The sequence below is a fragment of the Stenella coeruleoalba genome, assembly GCF_951394435.1.
Source record: "Stenella coeruleoalba genome assembly, chromosome: 6".
In the NCBI taxonomy this organism is placed as follows: Eukaryota; Metazoa; Chordata; class Mammalia; order Artiodactyla; family Delphinidae; genus Stenella; species Stenella coeruleoalba.
Window position 1 is genome coordinate 94239203 of NC_137151.1, and position 24785 is coordinate 94263987.

At 39.2% G+C, this 24785-nt stretch overlaps 1 protein-coding gene across 1 annotated transcript in view; it reads right to left on the reverse strand.

Moving 5' to 3' along the window:
* C2CD6 (C2 calcium dependent domain containing 6) overlaps positions 1–24785 on the reverse strand; it is a 142532-nt gene that overhangs the window by 79843 nt on the left and 37904 nt on the right. Inside the window, 4 exon segments of the mRNA XM_079923486.1 lie at positions 6354–6433; positions 8103–8171; positions 9110–9154; positions 14737–14856. Of these exon segments, the coding sequence (XP_079779612.1) occupies positions 6354–6433; positions 8103–8171; positions 9110–9154; positions 14737–14856 (314 nt within the window).

A 24785-nucleotide genomic window follows, 5' to 3' on the forward strand; every position in this document is an offset into this window, starting at 1 on the left:
TACAAAAGTCCACTTCTAAAATCAGTGTTAGCTATCACTTTTGAATCACTCTTTTTTACACTGTAAGCTCACCTATCCATATTGGACCACTAGAGGATAGAGCTAGGAAAGAAGACAGAAGGCAGAAATACTGAGAGAGTGACCTCTTGGGTACTCTTACTACTAAGATCATGGGTAGCAGAGATGGGAAAGAAGAGAAGGACCTGAAGTTCTAAGGAGAATTAGAAAGTGTTTGAGCCCAGACCTCTCTCCCTATCTCTAGATCCAAATCTCTATCTCATGGCTCAGTCAAGTTGACACAAAAAACTAACCATCACAAGTCCACCCCTTGTCAACTTGGTACCCATAAACATCTTACAACATGCTTAATCTCCAAATGAAAACAATAACAAGGTCATAATTAACCTTACATGATACAACTCTCCTGTATACATACAGCCAAAACTCACTAGCCCCTTCCCCAGAAAAGGATGTAAAGTCGTTGAGTGATGTTTACTCTTCTCCTTAATATCCTGAAACTTAAATAACTATGATGTAAGGTTAACAATACTTAAATATTATGATATAAAGGAAATATATATTATGTTATGTGATAAGGAGATGAGAGGGAAGAAAAACATATATGTAAATATTTTTTCCAGGTCACTGAGTAAATGGGCCAGAGTAGCACATCCAAAGGAATATGTTGCCTCCAAAACCCAAGAGGCCCATTAGGTGTTATGCCTCTTTTTTTGGTTGTAGGAGAGCCCAGATACAACAACTTACCCTTCACCTCAGCAGGAATATCTTGACAAGCCCCATACCTGGATCCCTAAAATTTCACTGAGGTAGAAAGCCCTCGAATTTTATCAGACTTATTTCCCACCTTCAGACATGCAAATATCTTATCAATAAGTCTAGAATAGTGCCACTTCTTGCTCACTAGGTCCAATCAGCATAATGTCATTACTGTAAGGGTGAGTGTGATATCTTATATAAGAGAAAGTAATCAAGATTCCTGTCTACTATATTATGACATAGGGCTGGAGAGTGATGTATCTCTGAGGTAGGACAGTGAAGGTATACTGCTGGCCTTGCCTGTGGAAATAAAACTGTTTTGGATGGTCTTTACTAACAAGTATGGAGAAAAAAGCATTTGCCAGATCAAGAGATGCATATCAGGTACCAGGGGGTGTGTTAATTTGCTCAAGCAATGAAACTGCAAACTGGTACAGCAGCTGCATTTGGAGTCACCACCTGGTTAAGCTTACGATAATCTACTGTCATTCTCCAAGATACATCTCTTTTCTGCACAGGCCAGATAAGTGAGTTGAATGGGGTTGTGATGGAAACCACCATCCCTGCACCTTTCAAATCCCTATGGTGGCACTAATCTCTGAAATCCTTCCAGGTATTGCTTTTGGTTTACTCTTAGTGGTAGCTCTAGTGGCTTCCATTTAGTCTTTTCCACTGTAATATCCCTCATTCCACAGGACAGGGAAGGTATTCACCAACTGTTGAATACATATATTCTAATTATGCATTCTGAAACTGGGGAAATAACTATAGGATGGGTTTGGGGACCCACTGGGGCCCCCATGAGATGAATCAGAGTTAAAACTCCATTGACCACATGACCTCCATAAGCCCCTATTCTAACTGGTAGACAACAGTGACATTTTGGGTCTTCTGGAATTAGTGTCCATTCAGAGCCAGGGTCCAGTAGTCTCTGAAAACTCTATTTCCTTTTCTCTGATGCACAGTTACCCTGGTAAAAGGCTGTAGTTCCTTTGGGGGAATGCTGGGAGAAAGATTAACATAATTTTTGGCACTGTACTGAGGTCTCTCCTCAAGGGGATCAGGCTTCCCCTTTATTCAAAGGGTTCTGGGTCTGTAAACTGGTTCAAACTGGGAACTGACTGAGGACCTCTGCTTTTATGATTTAGGTTAGACTTTTGTTCATTTGACCTAGAACTTTTCTGCTGATACAGATCAAGTAAGAATTTAGCAGGCTTCTTGTATATTCTGTTTCTAGGAATATCATGATCAACCAGCCAATGCCATAGGTCTACATGAATCAGACAATTGTGGTTGCTGCTTTGACCCTGCTGTCCATCACAGTAACCACACTCACCCTTGCCACTTCAGGATCCAATTCCTCCCAGTTCATTTAGGTTTTCCAGTTCAGTGACTGCAGTTCCCACTGGCCTACAGAGAAGAGCAATCACAGGGCTCTTCAAGGGTGGGGATTCCCTCACAAACTTATTTGTCACAGTCATGGTGAAAGGTGTGTCTTCTGGAGCCTCCCAGGGTGAATAAGTAGGTCTTAAATGACAAATCCACTCTAACAGTACAATCTCCCTAAACCTTTGAATTCCTTCCTCTACATTAACCTAAAGTAGACCTGGCATTTTCAATCCACTCACAGTGGGCTACCTTTTGGTCCATGTTTCAGTAACCAACAAAGTGTTAGAGTCCTTTGTGACTCCCCAAGCTGCAAATTAAACGTAGAATCTCTGCTTAGTGAGCCCATATCCATAAATTCGATATGATCCAACTTTATGATCCTGCCACCATTATCCCATACCTTTAATATCCCCATACCCTCACATGTTCCCTGGATTTTTTTTTTTTTTTTTTTTTTTTTTTTTTTTGCGGTACGCGGGCCTCTCACTGTTGTGGCCTCTCCCGTTGCGGAGCACAGGCTCAGCGGCCATGGCTCACGGCCCCAGCCGCTCCGCGGCACGTGGGATCTTCCCGGACCGGGGCACGAACCCGTGTCCCCTGCATCGGCAGGCGGACTCTCAACCACTGCGCCACCAGGGAAGCCCCCCCGGATTTTTATATATATAAATTAGAAAACTCAAGCAGTTCTTTTTGGAGTGTGGTGTACTTCCTCGTGGGTCACACTTTGAACCTCACCTTTAGGGGCTTGCTGGAACTTGAGTCTAGTTACAGGCCTAGAAGCAAAGGGGGTCCGTGGGGGTGAGTTTTGAGGAGAATCAACATCGTCTTGCATGGCAACTGCCTCAGAAGAGGCCATTACTACTTCTTCAAGTAATGCAGGGTTAATCCCCTCAGATGGGGTGGAAAGGCCACTACCACTTTTGCTGGGGGTGGAGAGGTCTCTTCCACTGGGGTTTGAGAGGTCACTTCACCTGGCAAAGCAGATATATCAGAATTTATGGGCTCAGCATCCCCAGCTTCATCAGAGTCTTCTCCTATTTTCCCATCCCAAATTTAAGGGTCCCACTTATTCCCAACCAATATCCTCACTTTAACAGTAGACACCCTGTGAGGCTGGGAGCTCAATTTGCGTTGTAATTCAGGCAGCGGCAGGATGAAATTCTGGCTTCGGTTTTCAGCAATCTTAGCATTATGGCTATAGGAGATAAGGGTCTCCTGCAGGGCATACATGGAAGATTTCAGGTCATTTACACAATGCTTGAGCTGGGAATTTGAATCCTTGAGCTCATTCTTTTCTCACCTTTGTCCATCAACATTAGGAATACCCAGCCAATTCATTATATTCATTAGTTTGACAAAAATGTTTGAAAGTATCATATATATAGTCACCCATATCTTTGCTTCTTTGCTTTGATTAGGGGTATCCAATGGGTGATATTTTTTACATCGCTATTGCCAGATCACGCCATGGACTATCAGTGTATCTTTACCACTAGAAATAGAGTCATTAGAGTCTTTAAATCTATAATCGGATTAGAGAGCTAATTCCACAAACCCCAGAACCAATTCAGAAAACTTGTCCTTAATCTTCTGTTTCTCTAGAGTCACACTAGGTATCAAAATCTCTATTAGTGAGAGCTGTTCAGAGAAACAGAACCAATAAGATGGAGAGAGAGGGGGAGAAAGAAAAAGACAGAGAGAAGTTCATTATAGGGAATTAATTTAAGTGATTATGGAAGCTGACAAGTCCAAAGATCTGCAAGATGAGTGGGTCAAGCTAGAGAGCCAGGAGAGCCAATGGTGCATAGTTCTAGTCCAAAAGTCTGCAGACTCAAGATCCAGGAAGAGCTGATGCTTCCATTCAAGTCCGAAGGCAGGAAAAAGCCAATGTTTCAGTCAAAGGCAATAAGGCAGGAGGAATTCTCTCTTACTCAGGGAAGGGTCAGATTTTTTGTCTATTGGGGCTCTCAACTGATTCGATGAAGCCCACCCACATTAGTGAGGGCAATCTGCTTTACTCAGTCTGCTGATTTAAATGTTAATCTCACTCAAAACATCCAGAATAATATTTGACCACATATCTGAGCACCCCCTGGCCCAGTCAGTTCGACACACCGAATTAACTGTCACACCCACCAAGTTATTGCCCTAGTCCAGATTGTCAGTATCTCTCATGTAGACTAATGCAACAGCTTCCTCCAATCCAATACTAAGCTACTTCTGTCCATATTCAATCCTATTGATAGGATCATATAAAATGCAAGTTGATCACGGTCCTTCCTCTACTTAAAATTCTTCAATGGTTCTACATCTGAAGCACTTCCAAATTTTTCCAATAAAAAACTCCTGTGGGTAGAGGACAGTGAAGGTCTCTGGAGGTATAACTTAATGCAATCAGACACAAACCACACATCTTGGAATCATTTTGTTACCTTGAAAATTTGTGACTTTTTAATTCTACTGCATAATATATAAATGTTAATTTTAAGATAACATTTTCCCTCTCAAAATCTTTGAGCAAAGTAATACTCCAGAAAGATGCACCATATCTTCCAGTGCTTTGTGTTGCCCTGACACACCCCTGAGGACTCAAAAAAGTAAAATTTACTCACATTTGAGAAGCATAAACCTACAGTGATGATGATGGTGATGATAAAACATTTATTACTTTAATAAGTAGCTAACAACTGAGAATTCTATTTGCTACCATGTTCCAAGTGCTTTATACGTAACTTATTTAATCATTACAATAACTCAATTGGGTAGCTGTTATTTTTATCCCATTCAATAGATGAAGCACAAAGAGCCGAAGTAACTTGCTCAAGGTCACACAGCTAGTACCTGGCAGAGTCCATGTAGTCTGGACTCTAGAGCCTCACCTCTGGACCACCATATCTTGCCCGTGACTACTGCTTCAGCTCATCTCCCATTGCTCCTTTCCTTGCTCCTATGCGCTTTGCAACCCACAACAAACTACTCACTGTTCCCCATTGTATGGGGAATGTATGTTACAATGTTCCCCATTGTAACATAGCCTCTTATGGCTCCCACCTTTTACTTATGTGCTGTCTTTGGGGAATGTGTCTCCTCGTCCTTACAAAATCAACCTGATGCACCACTACTCATTTTTCAAGTCTTACATCGAGCACTCTTTCTTTTGTGGATCCTTACTTGATAATACGATCCTCCTGACTCCCCCAAGAAGTATGGGAAGCCCCTTGGCTGTGTCCCCCAGACCTCTATGTTACCCTCTAGAAGGGCTCCATCTCATTTGTATTATCTTATTTTTTTTACATGTTACCTTTGCTTTAAACCATGAGCTACTTGAGGGCAGGGCCCAAGCCTCATTTATCTTTGTATTTTTAGTGCCTTGCAAACGTTCAATAAATGTTTATTGAATCAATGGATAAATAAGGAAATAATAATCAATAAACATAAGAAAAACATTAAGCTTTGCTATTTCAACAAATCACCAATACCAAATGGACAACATTTATTTTTAATGATAATACCCAGTGCTGATAGGAAATCAGCACTTCAGAATATAATTTCCTATTCTATACCTAATTTCCTCAATCTCATTTCAAGTATTTTCCATTCCTTATTCTTGGATAGCACCATAGATTAAATATCTCTCTTTCAGGTGCTCATTTTTCTTTGATCTAATTTTACTGTTGAAATTGCAAGACTAATTGACATACTATACGTTAAGTTACTTTTGGCCTGCTAATTGCATTTTTTTGACCATAGGCTTTTTGCTGAAAATTTGGAAATAACAACTGGAGTGTGTGGAAGTGGGGGGTAATGCTACCATACTGCAGAGCAGAAAACTGGCAACTATTAGGCATCTTGATCTTAAAAGTTCCTCACCTCTTTCTGCAAAAGGAACATCTCACTGGCCAACTTTCCTTGTTAGGCTTCCCCTCCCTTCCCTCCTTCAGCCATGAAGTTGGCAACCCTTCTCTTCTTTTCTTATCTCCAGACCTCCTCAACTCCTCTCTCCAGGGCTACACCCTGTTTGGCTTTGTTTAGGCTTCCCCCTTAAACAAAACAATTCACTGCTTTCTTTATCTTGGAGTCTAGTTCATTCTGGCCATGTCTTAAGACAACCAAAATTATCCATCAAATGGATTACATATTTTAAATGCCACATGATATAACTGCGTTAATAAGACTTTAACACTTACGTCACAGGGTCTGTTCTTTCTGGAGGTGGTGCAATATTCATAAACATAGATGGATTAATAATTTTCTGAAGAGGTTTTAACTGAGGAAAATAATAGGTATATATTAACACTATTTAGTTACAATTCCAGTTCATCCTAATACTACTATCCCCCAGGACTTAAATGATATATATAAAGAGGAAAGGAATTAAGAGAGGAAGAAAGAATTAACATTGAGCACTAAGTATCTTCCAATAATTTTGCATCTTTAATCATCCCAATAATCCTATGAGGTAGATAACTATGCCTATTTTACAGATAATACTGAAGATCAGTAATTGTTCAAGGGTTACCCAACAGGCATGAGAGCCAACATTTGAATGCAACTTTATCTCCTCCAGTGCAAGTCCTCTTTATACATTATCATGATAGGTAAGTAGGGGACTATGTTACTGAAAAGTTCATGGACATAAAATCAAATAGAACTTTTATTAAATTTCCCACTCTTTTCCTTACAATGCCTTTGTTCCTAGTTTTTAGTAGAGTCCACCTACATAAAACAATACAGTATTTGCCCAGTCTTATTTCAAAAGGATCTATCTCCCTAAGAATGGTATTGTTACATGTTATATCCAGATATAACACCTATCTCTGAACTTGGTACTCATAAACTTTGTCACAAAAAGGACTAAGCCTTTTGTGACACAGTTTAGGACTGATTAGGGATCCCTCTAAGGCCTAATTTATGATAAGAAAATAGGCAAAATGAAAAGAAAGAAAAATCAAAGCAGAAAGGGGAAAAAGAAAAAAAGCTCGTGTCTAGTGGCTTTCATCAATATATTACTTACCTGTGATTCAAAATATATTAAAAAACATTATAATATACCACAGGCAAAATTTAAAAATACATTTTACAGGGATTTCCCTGTTAACACACAGCAGTAGACTTATTTAATAACACTGATGTACCGACTCTCAATTCCTAATTAAAAAACAGCCAAGAATATGAAAAATAGCAAAAACTGAAAAGTAAAGATTATATGTAAAGTATACAGGTCATTTCTCCTACATAACTGCAGTACTAATGGGACTGAATTTATAAATGCCCCAAAGCTGTGACAGTACCCAGAGATATCAAGATTTCTCTCAAACACTTGGTAAGAATATATGTTGCTACAATTTTTCTAGAACAATTCCTTGAAAAGGCCATTACTGACAATGATTTCCATTCTAGGAATCCGGTCTGAGGACATAATGAAAGAAAAGGATATAGGTTAATGTACAAAAATTTTCTCTGCAACATGGATATATGTAGTAAATTTAAAGGGGCAGGCTAAACCTAGGAAGATACCTTCTTTGGGCATATTACTCTCTTGATGAATCAAGAAGGGTTGATGTTGAAATAATCAGGGGGAGAAAGGATTATATGTGATTAAAGTACAAAATATCTTAATAACATCAATGACTATTTTAATGATTATTTTTAGATATAAAAATACATTCATTTCTTGAATACTTAATTTTGTTTTCAATTACGTAAGTGTACACACACACAAAAGTATTATAATAAAGGCATTTCGTATAAAATCTCATTATTTAAAAATGTATAAACAAACAATGGTAAAGTTTCATTTTTCTTTAGGCTAGAGAAAAATGGTATTCTTTTAAAAATATTTTAAAGATTTTATCAAACTGGAAAGGATAGAGGCTCAGGAGGATGATTTAACTGAAGAGCTGCAGTAGAATTATTTTTAAAAGAGGGGAACTAACCTGATGTGAAAATCCATAACCAAAGTTTCCATAGGAGAACATAAATTCCACTTCTGCCCTGCAGATAAACTAAACATGTGCCAAATTTATTTTATTGTTTGATCAGAAAGATATTTTAATGGAGAGGTGATAACAAGTGATATTTTTACCTCACAAATCTATAAGTTAGAAAAACCAAAGCATGAATCTCTTGATTTAGAAAAAAAAATTTACACAAGTAACTCCTATAGAAGAATCTATGGCATTCCTGAAATGTTAAAAACCTTACGTTAAAGTTAAGGAATATTACATGATTAAAATATGAAAAATATCAATTTACAATTGTTAATAGAATTATGCAGAGATACATATATACATATGTATATATGTATTCATATCCATGTATATAATATTTTTAAGTATTTATTCACACTTTTCCCATCTCCACTTCCGTTTTCAGATAAAATTTTGATTTAGACAAGTGATTTCATCTCTCTGAACCACAGCTGGCTCATATGTGAAATGAAGGAGGGTGTCAGAGGTTATGCCCTCAAATGTCCATCATTCTGTTTTTTATGTTTCCTATCCCCGATCTGGCTACTGGCAGCAGAAGCCTCTCTGAGTAGATGATCAATTAATCAAGATAATAATTTTTAAGTACTTAAAAAGGAATTCAAGTAAGAACTGTAAACAACTCTTTAGAAACTCCTTAAGGAGGAAAATAATATTTCCTCAATTCAGTATGTGAGGATCCTAAGGCCATGCAAAGAAGTAGCCAGAGGCGTTTTCCTCTCTTACCCAATGATTTCTAACTTTTGTGTTCACCATTTAGCAGTAAGATAGCAGCATTTTAAAAAACGGTGGAGATGAAGATTGTGAGCAAATATTATACGTTCTATTTAATATATTTCTATTAGTTCAAACAGTGACTGGTAGGGTAACAAAAGAATAAAAACAATATCAGAATAAAGTTACATGAAATGTTAAGTGTGTGCACAAAGCTTTGGAAGTTTCAGTAAAGTTCTTACTGTGTTTCTTTTCAACATTCGGAGTTCTTCAGTAAAGCACCCTTTCTAGAAAAAGTAACAATAAAATTCTTAAATACAGAATCACTGATATAGTCCCTTGTGTATTATCTAAATCATTTCATAAATTTTTAAAAATCAGGTAATGATGTTTAATGCACATATAAATTTAATAGCTAAAATACCAAAATAATGAATGTTTGGAAGAAAATAAAAATTCTAGGTTGTACCAGAAATAAATGTTAATATTTACATTTATGTTTTAAAGAAAAATGTTCCTGCTGCTTATACGTAGAGGAACTGCCAGGCCTGCACTCCTTTTGAGGGGTTAAACATGAATCTACATGATAGGCTGACTCATGACAGAACTGAGTGCTTCTCTCATCTCTTGGGGACTGTTGGGATCTTTTTAACCAGGAAAACATTTGGTATCCTTGGTCACCATCTCTGATCATCTCTGCTGTGCTATGAGTCCTCCCATCTAATCCAACATTCAATGGTTCTCTTTCTTTCCAGCATTTTCCACTGTGGCTCATGGAACCCCCATTCCACGGTTGACAAGCAACCTTCCATCTTTAACTGCTCCACTAAACATTTCCAGCTTTCTTTAGCTCAGACCTGCCTCATCACTAAGGATGCTGCTTCCATTATAGACTCCTCAAGTGAAGGCCCACATATCTCAAGGTTAGGTGGGGGGGTAGCATCCTCCATACTCTCTTCTATTGCTTCCAGATCTTATTATTTATTATCTTATTACACAGATAAAAAGTTTTCCTCTTTTAAGGCTCATGCTCTCTGGAATGTCTTTCAGACATTCTGGTCACTAATTCTCATTTAGTGAAAACTTTGGCCCCTGGTCTACATGTCCTCTGTACTCCCAAAACATAGCAATCCACAAGAACCTATTTAACACCTGTCCTCTCAGTTCCTGGTGAGGCATTATAATGAGGAAAATAACAGGTGGTGGTACAATGACAGACATCACACAAAATTAGCATATCATATATATTCTTCATATAAAGTCACAAGATTTCTCAGAAAATTCATAAGTAATTGAAATTGATTTCCTTAATGATCCTGTCAACATGCTCTTTATAGCTTCTTGCTTTTTAAAGCTTCCCTTTTCCCAAAGTGGGGAGTGGAGAAACATCTTACTCTTCCAAGACTGCCTTTTTCTTCTCTTCTCTCTTAAAAATGGTGTCTCTGCTTTTGATGGAAAACTCAACCTACTTATTCATCTCCCTCATATATAAGTAAACTTTTATTCGTACTTTTAACTACTGTAAATGTCTTTGAATTATTTCTGAAGGTCCCACTGAGATCTACCCAATTGAGTCTTCATTAGAGCCAATTAAATGTTCATCCTGAATGTGGATCTAACTCATCCAAATCCACTGAGTTTTAGGCTTGCCTTCACCCAGCTCCATTGATGAGTTTCAATGTGTGACAATGAGCTACTTGGTTCCCTGTCCTGAATTTGATTCTGCTCCGTCCAAAGCAAGTTACATGGCTAAACGCAGTAGTCGGGGTGGGGAGCACTGTAGACTAGTCAAAGGTATAGATACCTGGAGGCATGATTCTTTAGGGGGCATTACTCCAACAATCTTCCACACCTTTGAATTTTCTATCACCTTTCTCAAATAATTACAGTAGCTATCAATCTTTCTAATTGTTGAATTTATCACCTAGTCTTAGGCTCATCTGGTATGGATCATATAGCCTAACCAATGAACACAAATGGTACTGCAATTCATTCCAAAATTAACATTACATTCCCTTCTATAATCAATATAGAAATATTATAAACTCCAATATACTTATATGCCTTAACTGGACCCCAGACCTTAACAATTAGCTGATGTTTCTGGTTTCTCCCAGAGCCTCAAAGAAATCCAAAATGTATCAGGGATATGAAGGAACAAGGGGTTAATGATACAAGTACAGACCAATTACTTTTTTCTTTTTTTGGCTGCATTGGGTCTTCGTTGCTGCGCGTGGGCTTTCCCTAGTTGCAGTGAGTGGGGGCTACTCTTAGTTGCGGTGTGTGGGCTTCTCATTGCGGTGGCTTCTCTTGTTGCGGAGCACGGGCTCTAGGCGCATGGGCTTCAGTAGTTGTGGCACGCAGACTCAGTAGTTGTGGAGCACGGGTTTAGCTGCTCTGTGGCATGTGGGATCTTCCCGGACCAGGGCTCTAACCCGTGTCCCCTGCATTGGCAGGTGGATTCTTAAACCACTGCGCTATCAGGGAAGCCCCAATAACTTTTTTTTTTTAATAAAGTTACGCAAAACCTATTATGTGATTTATTTAATTCAATTCAGCATCTTTGGCCTCCAAAATCAGGCCAATTATATTCAGAAAGCAACTGATACCACTTGGTAATCATAAACAATACACGTGTACTTTCCAAGTATACAAGTGAGATAATTGTTGTACAATCAGATGGCCCTCCCATGCTTCCAAACATGATCTGTAGTTTGGGTCTTATCATCAGGTCTTTCCAACTCAACCAAGCACTAGATTTTACCAATCTGCATGAGGATTTCTACCATGGCTAGTAGTTCTATAATCAAGTGGTCTATAATCTATCCCTGCATGTGACCCAAATAGCAAATGATACAGCTCAAGCTTTAGAGACCAAAGAGATAAGCATAAATTTGCTGACTAGCATCATAAATTGTAAAAGGCCTTTTAATTTATGAAGGTAGTCAAAGGGTACAAACTTCTAGTTACAAGATAAATAAGTACTAGAGATGTAGTGTACAACATGATAAAAACAATGAACACCATGGCATGTTATACATGAAAGTTATTAAGGGAGTAAATCCTAAGAGTTCTGCTCATCATAAAAAATTTTTTTCTCTATTTCTTTAGTGTTTTGTCTATAGGAGATGATGGATATTCATTAAACTTATTGTGGTAATCATTTCATCAGGTATGTAAGCCAAATCATTATGCTGAACACCTTAAACTTGTACAGTGCTGCATGTAAATCACATCTCAATAAAACCAGGAGAAAAAAAAGGCCCTCCTAAAAAGATGTTCAACATTACTAGCTGTTAGGGAACTGCAAATTAATACCACAGTAACACTACACAGCCATCAGAATGGCTAAAATAAAGAATAGTGACACTACCAAATGCTGATGAGGATGCTGAGAAACTGGATCATTCATACATTTCTGGTGGGAATGTACAATGGCACAGCCACGATGGAAACCAGTTTGGCAGCTTCTTTAAAAACAGTACACACAAACTACCTTATAACCCAGAAATTTATCTGAGAAGCGAACACTATATTCACGCAAAAACCTGTGAATATAGTAACTTATTCATAACCACCAAAAAACTGCAAACAGCCCAGATGTCCTCCAATGGGCGAATATTTAAACAAATTGTGGTACAATCACACCATGAAGTACTACTCAACAACAGAAAGGAATGAACTATGGATACATGCAGTAACCTGTATGATTCTCCAGAGAATCATGCTAACTGAAAACATGCCAATCCTAAAAGGTTACATTGAGAAAATTACAGAAATGAAGAACAGACTGGTGGTAACCAATTGTTAAGGAAGGGTAAGGGCAGGAAGGAAGTGGGTGTAGCTATAAAAGGGCAACATCAGGGATCCTTGCATAGATGAAAACGTTCTGTAGTTTGGTTGTGATACTTACCATAGTTTTGAAAGATGTTACCAGCAGGGGGAAAATGAGTACATAGGATCATGCTGTGTTATTTCTTTCAGCTGCATGTGAATCTATAATTATCTCAAAATAAAAGTTTAAAAAAAGGTCACTTGGCTATTTAAGGTGGGCCAAACTCATCCATGGGACTTATTCTCCCATTAGGCCTAGTTTGAATAGGGCTGGATACAAACTAAATGCAAAACATTTGTCTCATAGTTCTTATCTTCCTCTATTGTCTGATGTCCAGATGCTTAAATATTATCATAGAACTATCAGCCCAAGCCAACATCAAGCCAATAAAAGTGCATAAAAAAAAAAAAGACCAAAGTCCTCATGGTAAACTTTGTACTTCTGGGATCTGCGTTTTGACCAAAGGGGGTAACTGAGAAATTCTAATAAGGAAAATGATGTGATATTTAATTAAGGTAGAAGTGCCTGTAGAAGAATTCTGACAGATAATCCACAGAGGCAGCATACCACAGCTAAAATCATAAGGCTTTGGGGGGAAATCCATAAACAACCAAAATTTCTTTCTCTGATAACTCTGATCAATAAATAACATGGTCTCTTTACCTACGATGTAGCAATTCTTCCTAGAGACTCATAGAGGGCAATTCATCATAATGTAGAGACTTTCTGCAGATACGCACTGGAAGATATGTTCAAAAAAATTCACTGCAGCAATGTGCACAATAGTAAAAAACTGAAAACAATCAAAATATCCATTAAAAAGTTATAGATAGGGCTTCCCTGGTGGTGCAGTGGTTGAGAGTCCGCCTGCCGATGCAGGGGACGCGGGTTCGTGCCCCGGTCCTGGAAGATCCCACATGCCGCGGAGCGGCTGGGCCCGTGAGCCATGGCCGCTGAGCCTGCGTGTCCGGAGCCTGTGCTCCGCAACGGGAGAGGCCACAACAGTGAGAAGCCCGTGTACAGCAAAAAAAAAAAACATTATAGATAAATAAACTGGGGAATACTCTCACATGGAACGTATACAGCAGTGAAAAAATGAATACTAGCTAATGAAATTAAGTGTATTAATCTTAGAAACATAATATGTTTAGAAACACAAAAGATACAACTTTTTGTAACTTATATTTAGTAAAACTATGAAAAGAGCAAGAAAATATTAAATACAAAGTTCAGAAGAATCATTATCTTTTCTTGGAGGAAAGGGCAGGCGGCAGTAGACAGCGAGAGAGAAGGAACCACAGAATCTGTGTATAAACTCTGCCTAAAACTTTGGCTGACTCCTAAATGACACATGCACAGGGCAGACTGCAAGCAGCCCAGCTAAAGATAAAAGAACTGAAGTGAAACTGGCACTCACAATTAAGAGAGTTTGTGGTTTGTGTCTCGTTTAGAAACATCTCAGAAAACAAAATGAAACAAACAAATAAGCATGCTTAGTCTTTTAGGTTGTTAGGTTGTATAATTGCCCTTCCAGAAAATAAATTTTTAAAAACACAGAGAACAAACGTATGGATACCAAGGGGAAAATGGGTAGGGGATGGGATGAGTTGGGAGATTGGGACTGACATACATACACTTTTGATACTATGTATAAAATAGATAACTGGTGAGAGCCTACTGTATAGCACAGGGAACTCTACTCAGTGCTCTGTGGTGACCTAAATGGAAGGGAAGTACAAAAAAGAATGGATCTATGTATACGTATTGCTGATTCACTTTGCTGTACAGTAGAAACTAACACAATATTGTAAGGCAATTATACTGCAATAAAAATTTAAAAAAAACATTATGCTGTTACAAACTAACTTTTTTTTTGAGCCAGAGGAAGATATTGTTTACTAAGCACATGAGTTTACTAAGCACATAACACAGATAATAAGCAAAAGGAGTCCATCAGGTACAGATAAATCTTAACAACAAACAAATCTTAACTGGACAATGTGATACCAAGGTGAAAAAAATTTTGATACGTACCTGAATTACTTCATAAAGATGTACCTGAACACTCCCTAATAAGAGAAGATATTTTGTACTGTCATGTTGCATTAGTTCTAAGTAAATATTATTCTTCTCATCATCTTGACGTCGAGGAACCTTGATACAAAATACATATGAAAAGAAGCATTAAATTTTCAGTCTGAATTTCAGACATAATTTCTGAACAAATACATCCATAAAATACACTTTTTGAAACACCCATTTTTTGGAAACACCCATTGCCTATACACTCTCTTCTTAACTCTATTCAAAAGTTTAGCCTAAATACTCTACTGAAACTACATTATCAAAGGTAGTCCAGTAACCAATATCCAACCCAAATAATCTAGGTAATCCAAACATTTAATACCAAAAGACATCCAACATCCTTTTCTTTTTTCTTTTACTTTTTGATAAAGTGTATATCATTGTCTCAGCTTGAAACTCTCTTCCAACCTTGAGCTTTGTAACACAATACCACTATTACAAGACCTTTAAAGTTCATATACTCTTTTGCTAATTTGAAATAAATCTCATGCCTCCCCACCCTAATATTCTAGGTGCCCTTAAAAACATTTTTTAATTGAGATATTATTGACACATTGTATTACTTTTAGCTGTACAACATAATGATTTGATATTTGTATAAATTATAAAATGATTATCACTGTAAGTTTAGGTAATATCCATCATCACACAGTTACAATTATTTTCTTGTGATGAGAACTGTTAAGATCTACTCTCTTAGCAACTTTCAAATATATAATACATTATTGTTAACTACAGTCACCTTGCTGTACATTAGATCTCAAGGACTTATTTATCTATTTATCTTATAACTGGAAGTTTGCACATTTTGACCACCTTCATCCATTTCACCCACCCCCAAACCCCACCTCTGGCAACCACCAATCTATTTGTTCTCTTTAACTATGAGTTCATTTTTTTCCCTTCTTTTTTTTTTTGGCTGCACCACACAGCTTGCAGGATCTTAGTTCCCTGACCAGGGATTGAACCCGTGTCCTCAGCAGTGAAAGCACGGAGTCCTAACCCCTGGACTGCCAGGGAATTTCCTCATTTTTTTAGATTGTCCATATAAATGATCATACCATATTTTTCTTTCTCTGTCTGACTTATTTCACTTAGCATAATGCCCAAATCCAACCACATTGTTGCAAATGGCAGGGTTTTTTCTTTTTTATGGCTGAGTAAGATTTCATTATGTATATATACCACATTTTTTTAATCCATTCACTGTGGATGGACACTTAGGTTGTTTCCACGTCTTGGCTATTGTAAATGCTGCGATGAACATGAGGGTGCAGATACCTTTTTGAGACCATGATTTCATTTTCTTTGGATAAATACCCAGAGGAGGAATTGCTAGATCATCTGGTAGTTCTAGTTTTAATTTTTTGAGGAAACTCCATATTTTTTTCCACAGTGGCTGCAACAATTTACATTCCTACCAACAGTGCACAAGTGTTCCCTCTTCTCCACATCCTCACCAACATTTTACCAGGTGTGGGGTGATATCTCACTGTGGTTTTGATTTGCATTTCTCTGATGATTACTGATGTTGAGTACCTTTTCATGGACCTGTTAGCCATTTGTATGTTTTCTTTGGAAGAATGTCTATTCAGATCCTCTACCCATTTTTTAATTGGATTGTTTGGGGTTTTTTTTCTACTGAGTTGTAGTACTTTATATATTTTGGACATTAACCTCTTATCAGATATATGATTTGCAAATATTTTACTGCATTCTGTAGGTTACATTTTCATTTTGTTGATCGCTTCCTCAGCCGTACAAAAGCTTTTTAGTTTAATGTAGTCCCACTTGTTTATTTTTTGCTTTTGGGGTCAAATCCAAGAAAAATCATTGCTAAGACCAATGTCAAGGAATTACCGCCTATGTTTTCTTCAAGAAATTTTATGGTTTCAGGTCTTATGTTCAACTTTTTAATCTATTTTGTTTCTTTTTATGTATGGTATAAGATAGTGGTCCAGTTTCCCCAACACCATTTACTGAAGAAACTGCCCTTTCCCCATTGTATATTCTTGGCTCCTTTATCATAAATTAATTGACCATATATATGTGGGTTTATTTTGGGGCTCTCTATTCTGTTCCTTTGAGCTACGTGTCTCTTTTTATGCCAATAGCATATTGATTACTATAGTTTTGTAATATAGTTTGAAATCAGAAGTGTGATGCCTCTAGCTTTAATCTTTCTCGAGATTGCTTTGGTTATTTGGGGTCTTCTGTGGTTACAACAAAATTTAGGATTGTTTTCCTATCTCTGTAAAAAGTGCCATTGGAATTTTGATAGAGATTGCATTGCTTTAGGTAGTATGAACATTTTAACAGCATTAATTCTTCCAATCCATAAGCATGGAATACCTAGCCATTTGTGTCTTCTTCAAATTCTTTTATCAAAGTCTTATAGTTTTCAGTGTACAGGCCTTTCACCCCCTTGATTAAATTTATCCCTAGGTATTTTATTCTTTTTGATGCAATTGTAAATGAGACTTAATTTTTCTGACAGTTTGTTATTAGTGTATAGAAATGCAACTGGTTTTGTACATTGATTTTGTATCCTGCAATTTTACTGAATTTATTAGTTCTAACAGGTTTTTTTGTGTGTGTGGAGTCTAGATTTTTCTATATATAAGATGTCATCTACAAATAGAGACAGTTTTTCTTCTTCCTTTCTAATCTGGATGCCTTTCATTTTTCCTTCCTAACTGCTCCAGCTAAGACTTCCATTATCATGTTGAATAAAGTGGCAAGAGTGGGCAGCCTTGTTTTGTTCCTAATCTTAGAGGAAAAGCTTTCAGTTTTTCACCATTGAGTATAATATTAGCTGTGGGTTTTTCATATATGGCCTTCATTATGTTCAGGTACATTCCCTTTTTACCCACTTTTTTGAGAGCTTTGTCATGAATGGATGTTGAATTTTGACTGCATCTATTGAGATGATCATGTAATTTTTATCCTTTTTATTAATGTGGTGTATAATATAGACTGATTTGCAGATGTTGCACTACCCCTGCATCCCTGGAGAAAATCCTACTTAATCATATTAATGTAACATGTATGATTCTTTTAATGTATTGCTGAATTTGGTCTGCGAATCATTTGTTGAGGATTTTTGCATCCATGTTCATCAGGGATATTAGCCTGGAATTTTCTTGTAGTGTCCTTGTCTGGTTTTGGTATCACAGTGATGCTGGCCTTGTAACATGAGTTTGGATGTGCTCCCTTCTCTTTTATTTTTTGGAGGAGTTTGAGAAAGACTGCTATTAATTCTTCTTTAAATATTTGGTATGCCTTAGAAGCAAACACGAGTATTCCTTAGAAGTGCTACTTTCACCCTAGACCTCAAAAAAGGTCCACAAATAACTTTCCAAGGAAAACGAGCATACCAAATGCATACCAATGTTTCCTTCATTGATGAGCATACCAATGTTTCCTTCATTGATCACTTTCACCAATGATCTGTCCATTGGTGAAAGTGGGGTGTTAAAGTCCCCTACTATTATTGTGTTACTGTTGATTTCCCCTTTTATGGCTGTTAGCACTTGCCTTATGTATTGAGGTACTCTTATGTTGGGTGCATAAATATTTACAATGGTTATATCTTCTTCTTGGATTGATCCCTTGATCATTACGTAGAGTCCTTGTCTCTTGTAATAGTCTTTAAAGTCTATTTTGTCTGATATGAGAATTGCTACTCCAGCTTTCTTTTGATTTCCATTTGCATGGAGTATCTTTTTCCATCCCCTCACTTTCAGTCTGTATGTGTCGCTAGGTCTGAAGTGGGTCTCTTGTAGGCAGCATATATATGGGTCATGTTTTTGTATCCATTCAGCCAGTCTATGTCTTTTGGTGGGAGCTTTTAATCCGTTTACACTTAAGGTAATTATCGATATGTATGCTCCTATTACCATGTTCTTAATTGTTTTGGGTTTGCTATTGTAGGTCATTTCCTTCTCCTGTGTTTCCTGCCTAGAGCAGTTCCTTTAGCATTTGTTGTAAAGCTGGTTTCGTGGTGCTGAATTCTCTTAGCTTTTGCTTGTCTGTAAAGGTTTTAATTTCTCCATCAAATCTGATGGAGGTCCTTGTTGGGTAGAGTAATCTTGGTTGTAGGTTTTTCCCTTTCATCACTTTAAAAATGTCCTGCCACACCTTTCTGGCTTACAGAGTTTCTGCTGAGAAATCAGCTGTTAACCTTATGGGGATTCCCTTGTATGTTATTTGTTGCTTTTTCCTTGCTGCTTTTAATATTTTTTCTTTGTATTTAATTTTTGATAGTTTGATTAATATGTGTCCTGGCATGTTTCTCCTTGGATTTATCCTGTATGGCACTCTGTGCTTCCTGGACTTGATTGACTATTTCCTTTCCCATATTAGGGAAGTTTTCAACTATAATCTCTTCAAGTATTTTCTCAGACCCTTTCTTTTTCTCTTCTTCTGAGAACCCTATAATTCGAATGTTTGTGTGTTTAATGTTGTCCCAGAAGTCTCTGAGACTGTCCTCAATTCTTTTCATTCTTTTTTCTTTATTTTGCTCTGCAGTAGTTATATATATTTCCACTATTTTATCTTCCAGGTCACTTATCCGTTCTTCTGCCTCAGTTATTCTGCTATTGATTCCTTCTAGAGAATTTTTAATTTCATTTATCACATTCATCAATGTTTGTTTGCTCTTTAGTTCTTCTAGGTCCTTGTTAAACGTTTCTTGTATTTTCTCCATTCTATCTCCAAGATTTTGGAACATCTTTACTATCAATACTCTGAATTCTTTTTCAGGTAGACTGCCTATTTCCTCTTCATTTATTTAGTCTGGTGGGTTTTTACCTTGCTCCTTCATCTGTTGTGTATTTCTCTGTCTTCTCATTTTGCTTAACTTACTGCATTTGGGATCTCCTTTTCACAGGCTGCAGGTTTGTAGTTCCTGTTGTTTTTGGCGTCTGCTCCCAGTGGGTAAGGTTGGTTCAGTGGGTTGTGTAGGCTTCCTGGTGGAGGGGACTAGTGCCTGTGTTCTGGTGGATGAGGCTGGATCTTGTCTTTCTGGTGGGCAGAACCATGTCTGGTGGTGTGCTTTGGGGTGTCTGTGAATTTGTGATTTTAGGCAGCCTCTCTGCCAATGGGTGGTGTTGTGTTCTTGTCTTGTTAGTTGTTTGGTATGGGGTGTCCAGCACTGTAGCTTGCTGGTTGTTGAGTGGAGCTGGGTATTAGTGTTGAGATGTAGATCTCTGGCAGAGCTTTCGCCATTTGATATTACGTGGGGCCGGGAGGTCTCTGGTGGTCCAATGTTCTGGACTCAGCTCTCCCACTTCAGAGGCTCAGGCCTGACACCTGGCCAGAGCACCAAGACCCTGTCAGCCACACAGCTCAGAAGAAAAGGGAGAAAAAAATAGAAAAAAGAAAAATAAATAAAAAGTTATTAAAATAAAAGTAAAAAAATTAAAAAGTAATAAAAAATAGAAAGAAATAAAGAGAGCAACCAAACCAATAAACAAATCCATCAATGACAACAAGTGCTAAAAACTATACTAAAAAAAAAAAAAAAAAGAAAAGACAGAACCCTAGGACAAATGGTAAAAACAAAGGTAAACAGACAAAATCACACAAAGAAGTATTCACACACTCACAAAAAGAGAAAAAGGAAAAAATATACATCTATATTTTATAAAAAGGAAGAGAGCAACCAAATCAATAAACAAATCTACCAATTATAATAAGCTCTAAATACTAAACTAAGATAAACATAAAACCAGAAACAAATTAGATGCAGAAAGCAAACCCCGAGTCTATAGATGCTCCCAAAGTCCACCCCCTCAATTTGGGGATGATTCGTTGTCTATTCAGGTATCCCACAGATACAGGGCACATCAAGTTGATTCCGGAGATTTAATCCGCTGCTCCTGAGGCTGCTGGGAGAAATTGCCCTTTCTCTTCTTTGTTTGCACAGCTCCTGGGGTTCAGCTTTGGATTTTGCCCCACCTCTGTGTGTAGGTCACCTGAGGGAGTCTGTTCTCTGCCCAGATGGGACAGGCTTAAAGTAGCAGCTGATTAGGGAGCACTGGTTCACTCAGGCTCAGGGGAGGGAGAGGTACGGAATGCGGGACGAGGCTGTAGCGGCAGAGGCCAGTGTGACATTGCAACAGCTTGAGGCACGCTGTGTGTTCTCCTGGGGAAGTTGTCCCTGGATCACAGGACCCTGGCAGTGGCAGGCTGCACAGGCTCCTGGGAGGGGAGGTGTGGATAGTGACCTGTGCTTGCACACAGGTTTCTTGGTGGCTGCAGCAGCAGCCTTAGCATTTCATGCCCGTCTCTGGTGTCTGTACTGAGAGCCACAGCTCACGCCTGTCTCTGGAGCTCATTTAGGCTGTGCTCTGAATCCCCTCTCCTTGCACACCCTGAAACAATGGTCTCTTGCCTCTTAGGCAGTTCCAGACGTTTTCCTGGACTCCCTCCTTGCTAGCTGTGGCGCACTAGCCCCCTTCAGGCTGTGTTCACGCAGCCAACCCCAGTCCTCTCCCTGGGATCTGACCTCCAAAGAAGCCAGAGCCTCAGGTCCCAGCCCCCACCCGTCCCACCCCGGCAGGTGAGCAGACAAGCCTCTCAGCCTGGTGAGTGCTGCTCAGCACCAATCCTCTGCGCGGGAATCTCTCCGCTTTGCCCTCTGCATCCCTGTTGCTGAGCTCTCCTTCGTGGCTCCAACACTTTCCCGCCGCCACCCCCCGTCTCTACCAGTGAAGGGGCTTCCTAGTGTGTGGAAGATTTTCCTCCTTCACAGCTCCCTCCCAGAGGTGCAGGTCCCGTCCCTATTCTTTTGTATCTGTTTTTTTCTTTTTTCTTTTGCCCTACCCAGGTATGTGGGGAGTTTCTTGCCTTTGGGGAAGTCGGAGGTCTTCTGCCAGCACTCAGTAGGTGTTCTGTACGAGTTGTTCCACATGTAGATACATTTTTGATGTATTTGTGGGGAGGAAGGTGATCTCCATGTCTTACTCCTCTGCCATCTTGAAGGTCCCCCCCTTGCTGCTTTTAATATTTTTTCTTTGAATTTAATTTTTGTTAGTTTGATTAATATGTGTCTTGGTGTGTTTCTCCTGGGGTTGAACCTGTATGGGACTCTCTGCTTCCTGGACTTCGGTGACTATTTCCTTTCTCATGTTAGGGAAGTTTTCCACTATAATCTCTTCAAATGATTTCTCAACCCTTTTTTTCTCTTCTTCTGTGACCACTATAATTCGAATGTTGGTGCATTTACTGTTGTCCCAGAGCTCTCTGAGATTGTCTTCAATTCTTTTCATTTTTTTTTCTGTATTCTGCTTCTTGGCTGTTATTTCCACCATTCTGTCTTCCAGCTCACTTATTTGTTCTTCTGCCTAAGTTATTCTGTTATTGATTCCTTCTAGTGTATTTTTCATTTCAGTTATTGTGTTGTTCATCTCTGTTTGTTCTTTATTTCTTCTAGATCTTTGTTAAAAACTTCTGTATTTTCTCAATCTGTGCCTCCATTCTATTTCTGAGATTCTGGATCATCTTTACTATCATTACTTTGAATTCTTTTTCAAGTAGAGTGACTATTTCTTCTTCATTTATTTGGTCTTCTAGGTCTTTACCTTGCTCTTTCATCTGTGACATATTATTTTGCTGTCTTTTTTTTTTTTAATTTATTTTTGGCTGCATTGGGTCCTCATTGCTGTGTGTGGGCCTTCTCTAGTTGCAGCGAGTGGGGGCTACTCCTTGTTAGGGTGCGCAGGCTTCTCATTGCGGTGGCTTCTCTTGTTGCAGAGCACGGGCTCTAGGCACACGGCCTTTAGCAGCTGTGGCACGCAGGCTCAAGAGCACAGGCTCAGTAGTTGTAGCACACAGGCTCAGTTGCTCTGTGGCTTGTGGAATCTTCCCAAACCAGGGCCTGAACCCACGTCCCCTGCATTGGCAGGCGGACTCCCAACCACTGCACCACCAGGGAAGCCCCTTTTTTCTTTTTTGATGAGTGGGATTGTGATCCTGTCTTACTGGTTGTTTGACCTGAGGCTTCCAACACTGGAGTTTGTAGGCTGTTGGGTAGACCTGGGCCTTGGTTCTGAGATGAGGACCTCCAGGAGACCTCACTCCGATGAATAGTCCCTGGGGTCTCAGGTTCTCTGTTAGTCCAGTGGTTTGGACTTGGTGCTCCCACTACAGGAGCTTCGGCCTGACCCCCAGCTTGTGAACCAAGATCTTGCAAGCCACACGGAGCAGCAAAAAAAAAAAGGGGGGGGAGGGGAAGAACAATAACAAAGTAAAAAATAAAATTAGACTAGATAACTAACAGATGTTAGAAAGAATATAAACATAAAAATATAGATGAAACAACAACCAGAAGGTAAAACAGAACCACAATAGTAAAAAAGAGGAGGAGAAAAAAAAAAAAGCTGGAAAAGGCTTTGGCTGTGGAGGGTGGGGCCTAAGCAGGGGTGGGGTTTGGGTGATGGGTGGGGCCTATGCTTAGGACCTGCAGGGCTGGAAAAGGATCTTGGGTGTGTGGGCATGGGGCTTAGGCTCAAAGGAACAGAAGGGACCCAGGCGTGCCTCCTGCCTCTGGTCTCAGAGGGCAGGGGAACCCATCTGGGAGCCCAGTAGGCTTCTTGGGCCGAAGTGGGCGGGGCAAATGCCTTCTGCTCCTCTCCTGCTACTCTGGTCCTGGAAGACCCCTCCTGCTTGCCTCTCCTGCTCTCCCCCAGCCTCCCTCCTATGCCTCCAGGACCGACACGGCCTGGAGGGGGCCTCTGAGGGCATAGGACCTAGCCAAAGAGCCGAGCAGATTTCTCTGGCAGACTGGGCAGGGAACACACTGGGCGTGCTCCCCCCGATCCAAGCCCCCAAGGGTCCCTCCTTGCGTGGGAACCCCTCCCCTCTCTCAGCCACCCTCAGGGGTGCCCATCCTGTCCAGCTTCCACTTTTCCCCCACCTCAGTCCCCCCATGTCCTATCAGTTCGCTTGCGGGTTCCTCCCATCTCCTTGGGTGTCAAGGTCCCCCACAGCATCCTGCAGGTGCCCTAGTTGTGGGGAGATGCGAACTCCGCATCTTCCCACACTGCCATCTTGATCTGGGACAACTTTAAATGCACCAAGATTCACATTATAGAGGTCCCAAAAGGAGAAGACAGAGAGAAACTACCTGAGAAAATATTTGAAGAGCTAATAGCTAAGAAATTGCCTAACATGGGAAAGGAAACAGTCACCCATGTCCAGAAAGCACAGAGTCCCAGGTAGGATAAACCCAAGGAGAAACACGCTGAGACACAAAGAATAAATTGACAAAAATTAAAGACAAAAAAAAAATTAAAAGCAACAAAGGAAAAGCAATAAGTAACATGCAAGGGAATTCCCATAAGGTTATCAGCTGATTTCTCAGGAGAAACTCTCAGGCTAGAAGGGAGTGGCACGATATATTTAAAGTGATGAAAGGGAATAACCTACAACAAAGAATACTCTACCCAGCAAAGCTCTCATTCAGATTCAATGTAGAAATCAGAAGCTTTACAGACAAGCCAAAGCTAAGAGAATTCAGCACCACCAGCCCAGCTTTGCAACAAATGCTAATGGAACTTCTCTAGATGGAACAGAAAAGGCCACAACTAGGAACAAGTAAATTACAAATGGAAAAGCTTATCAGTAAAGGCAAACATACAGTAAAAGTAGGAAATGATCTGCACACAAATATATCAAAACCAGCGATTGTGAGAAGAGAGCACAAATGCAGGATATTGGAAATGCATTATAAGACCAGCAACTTAAAACAATCTTGTTTATATACAGACTGTTACAGATACCAAATCTTCATGGCAACCCCAAAACCGAAAATCTACAATAGATACTCACACAAAATAGAGAAAGGAATCCAAGCACAACACTAAAATTAGTCATCAAATCACAAGAGAAGAGAACAAAAGAGTAAGGGAAGAAAAAAGACCTACAAAAACAAATCCAAAACAATTAACAAAATGGCAATAAAAACATACATATCAATAATTACCTTAAACATA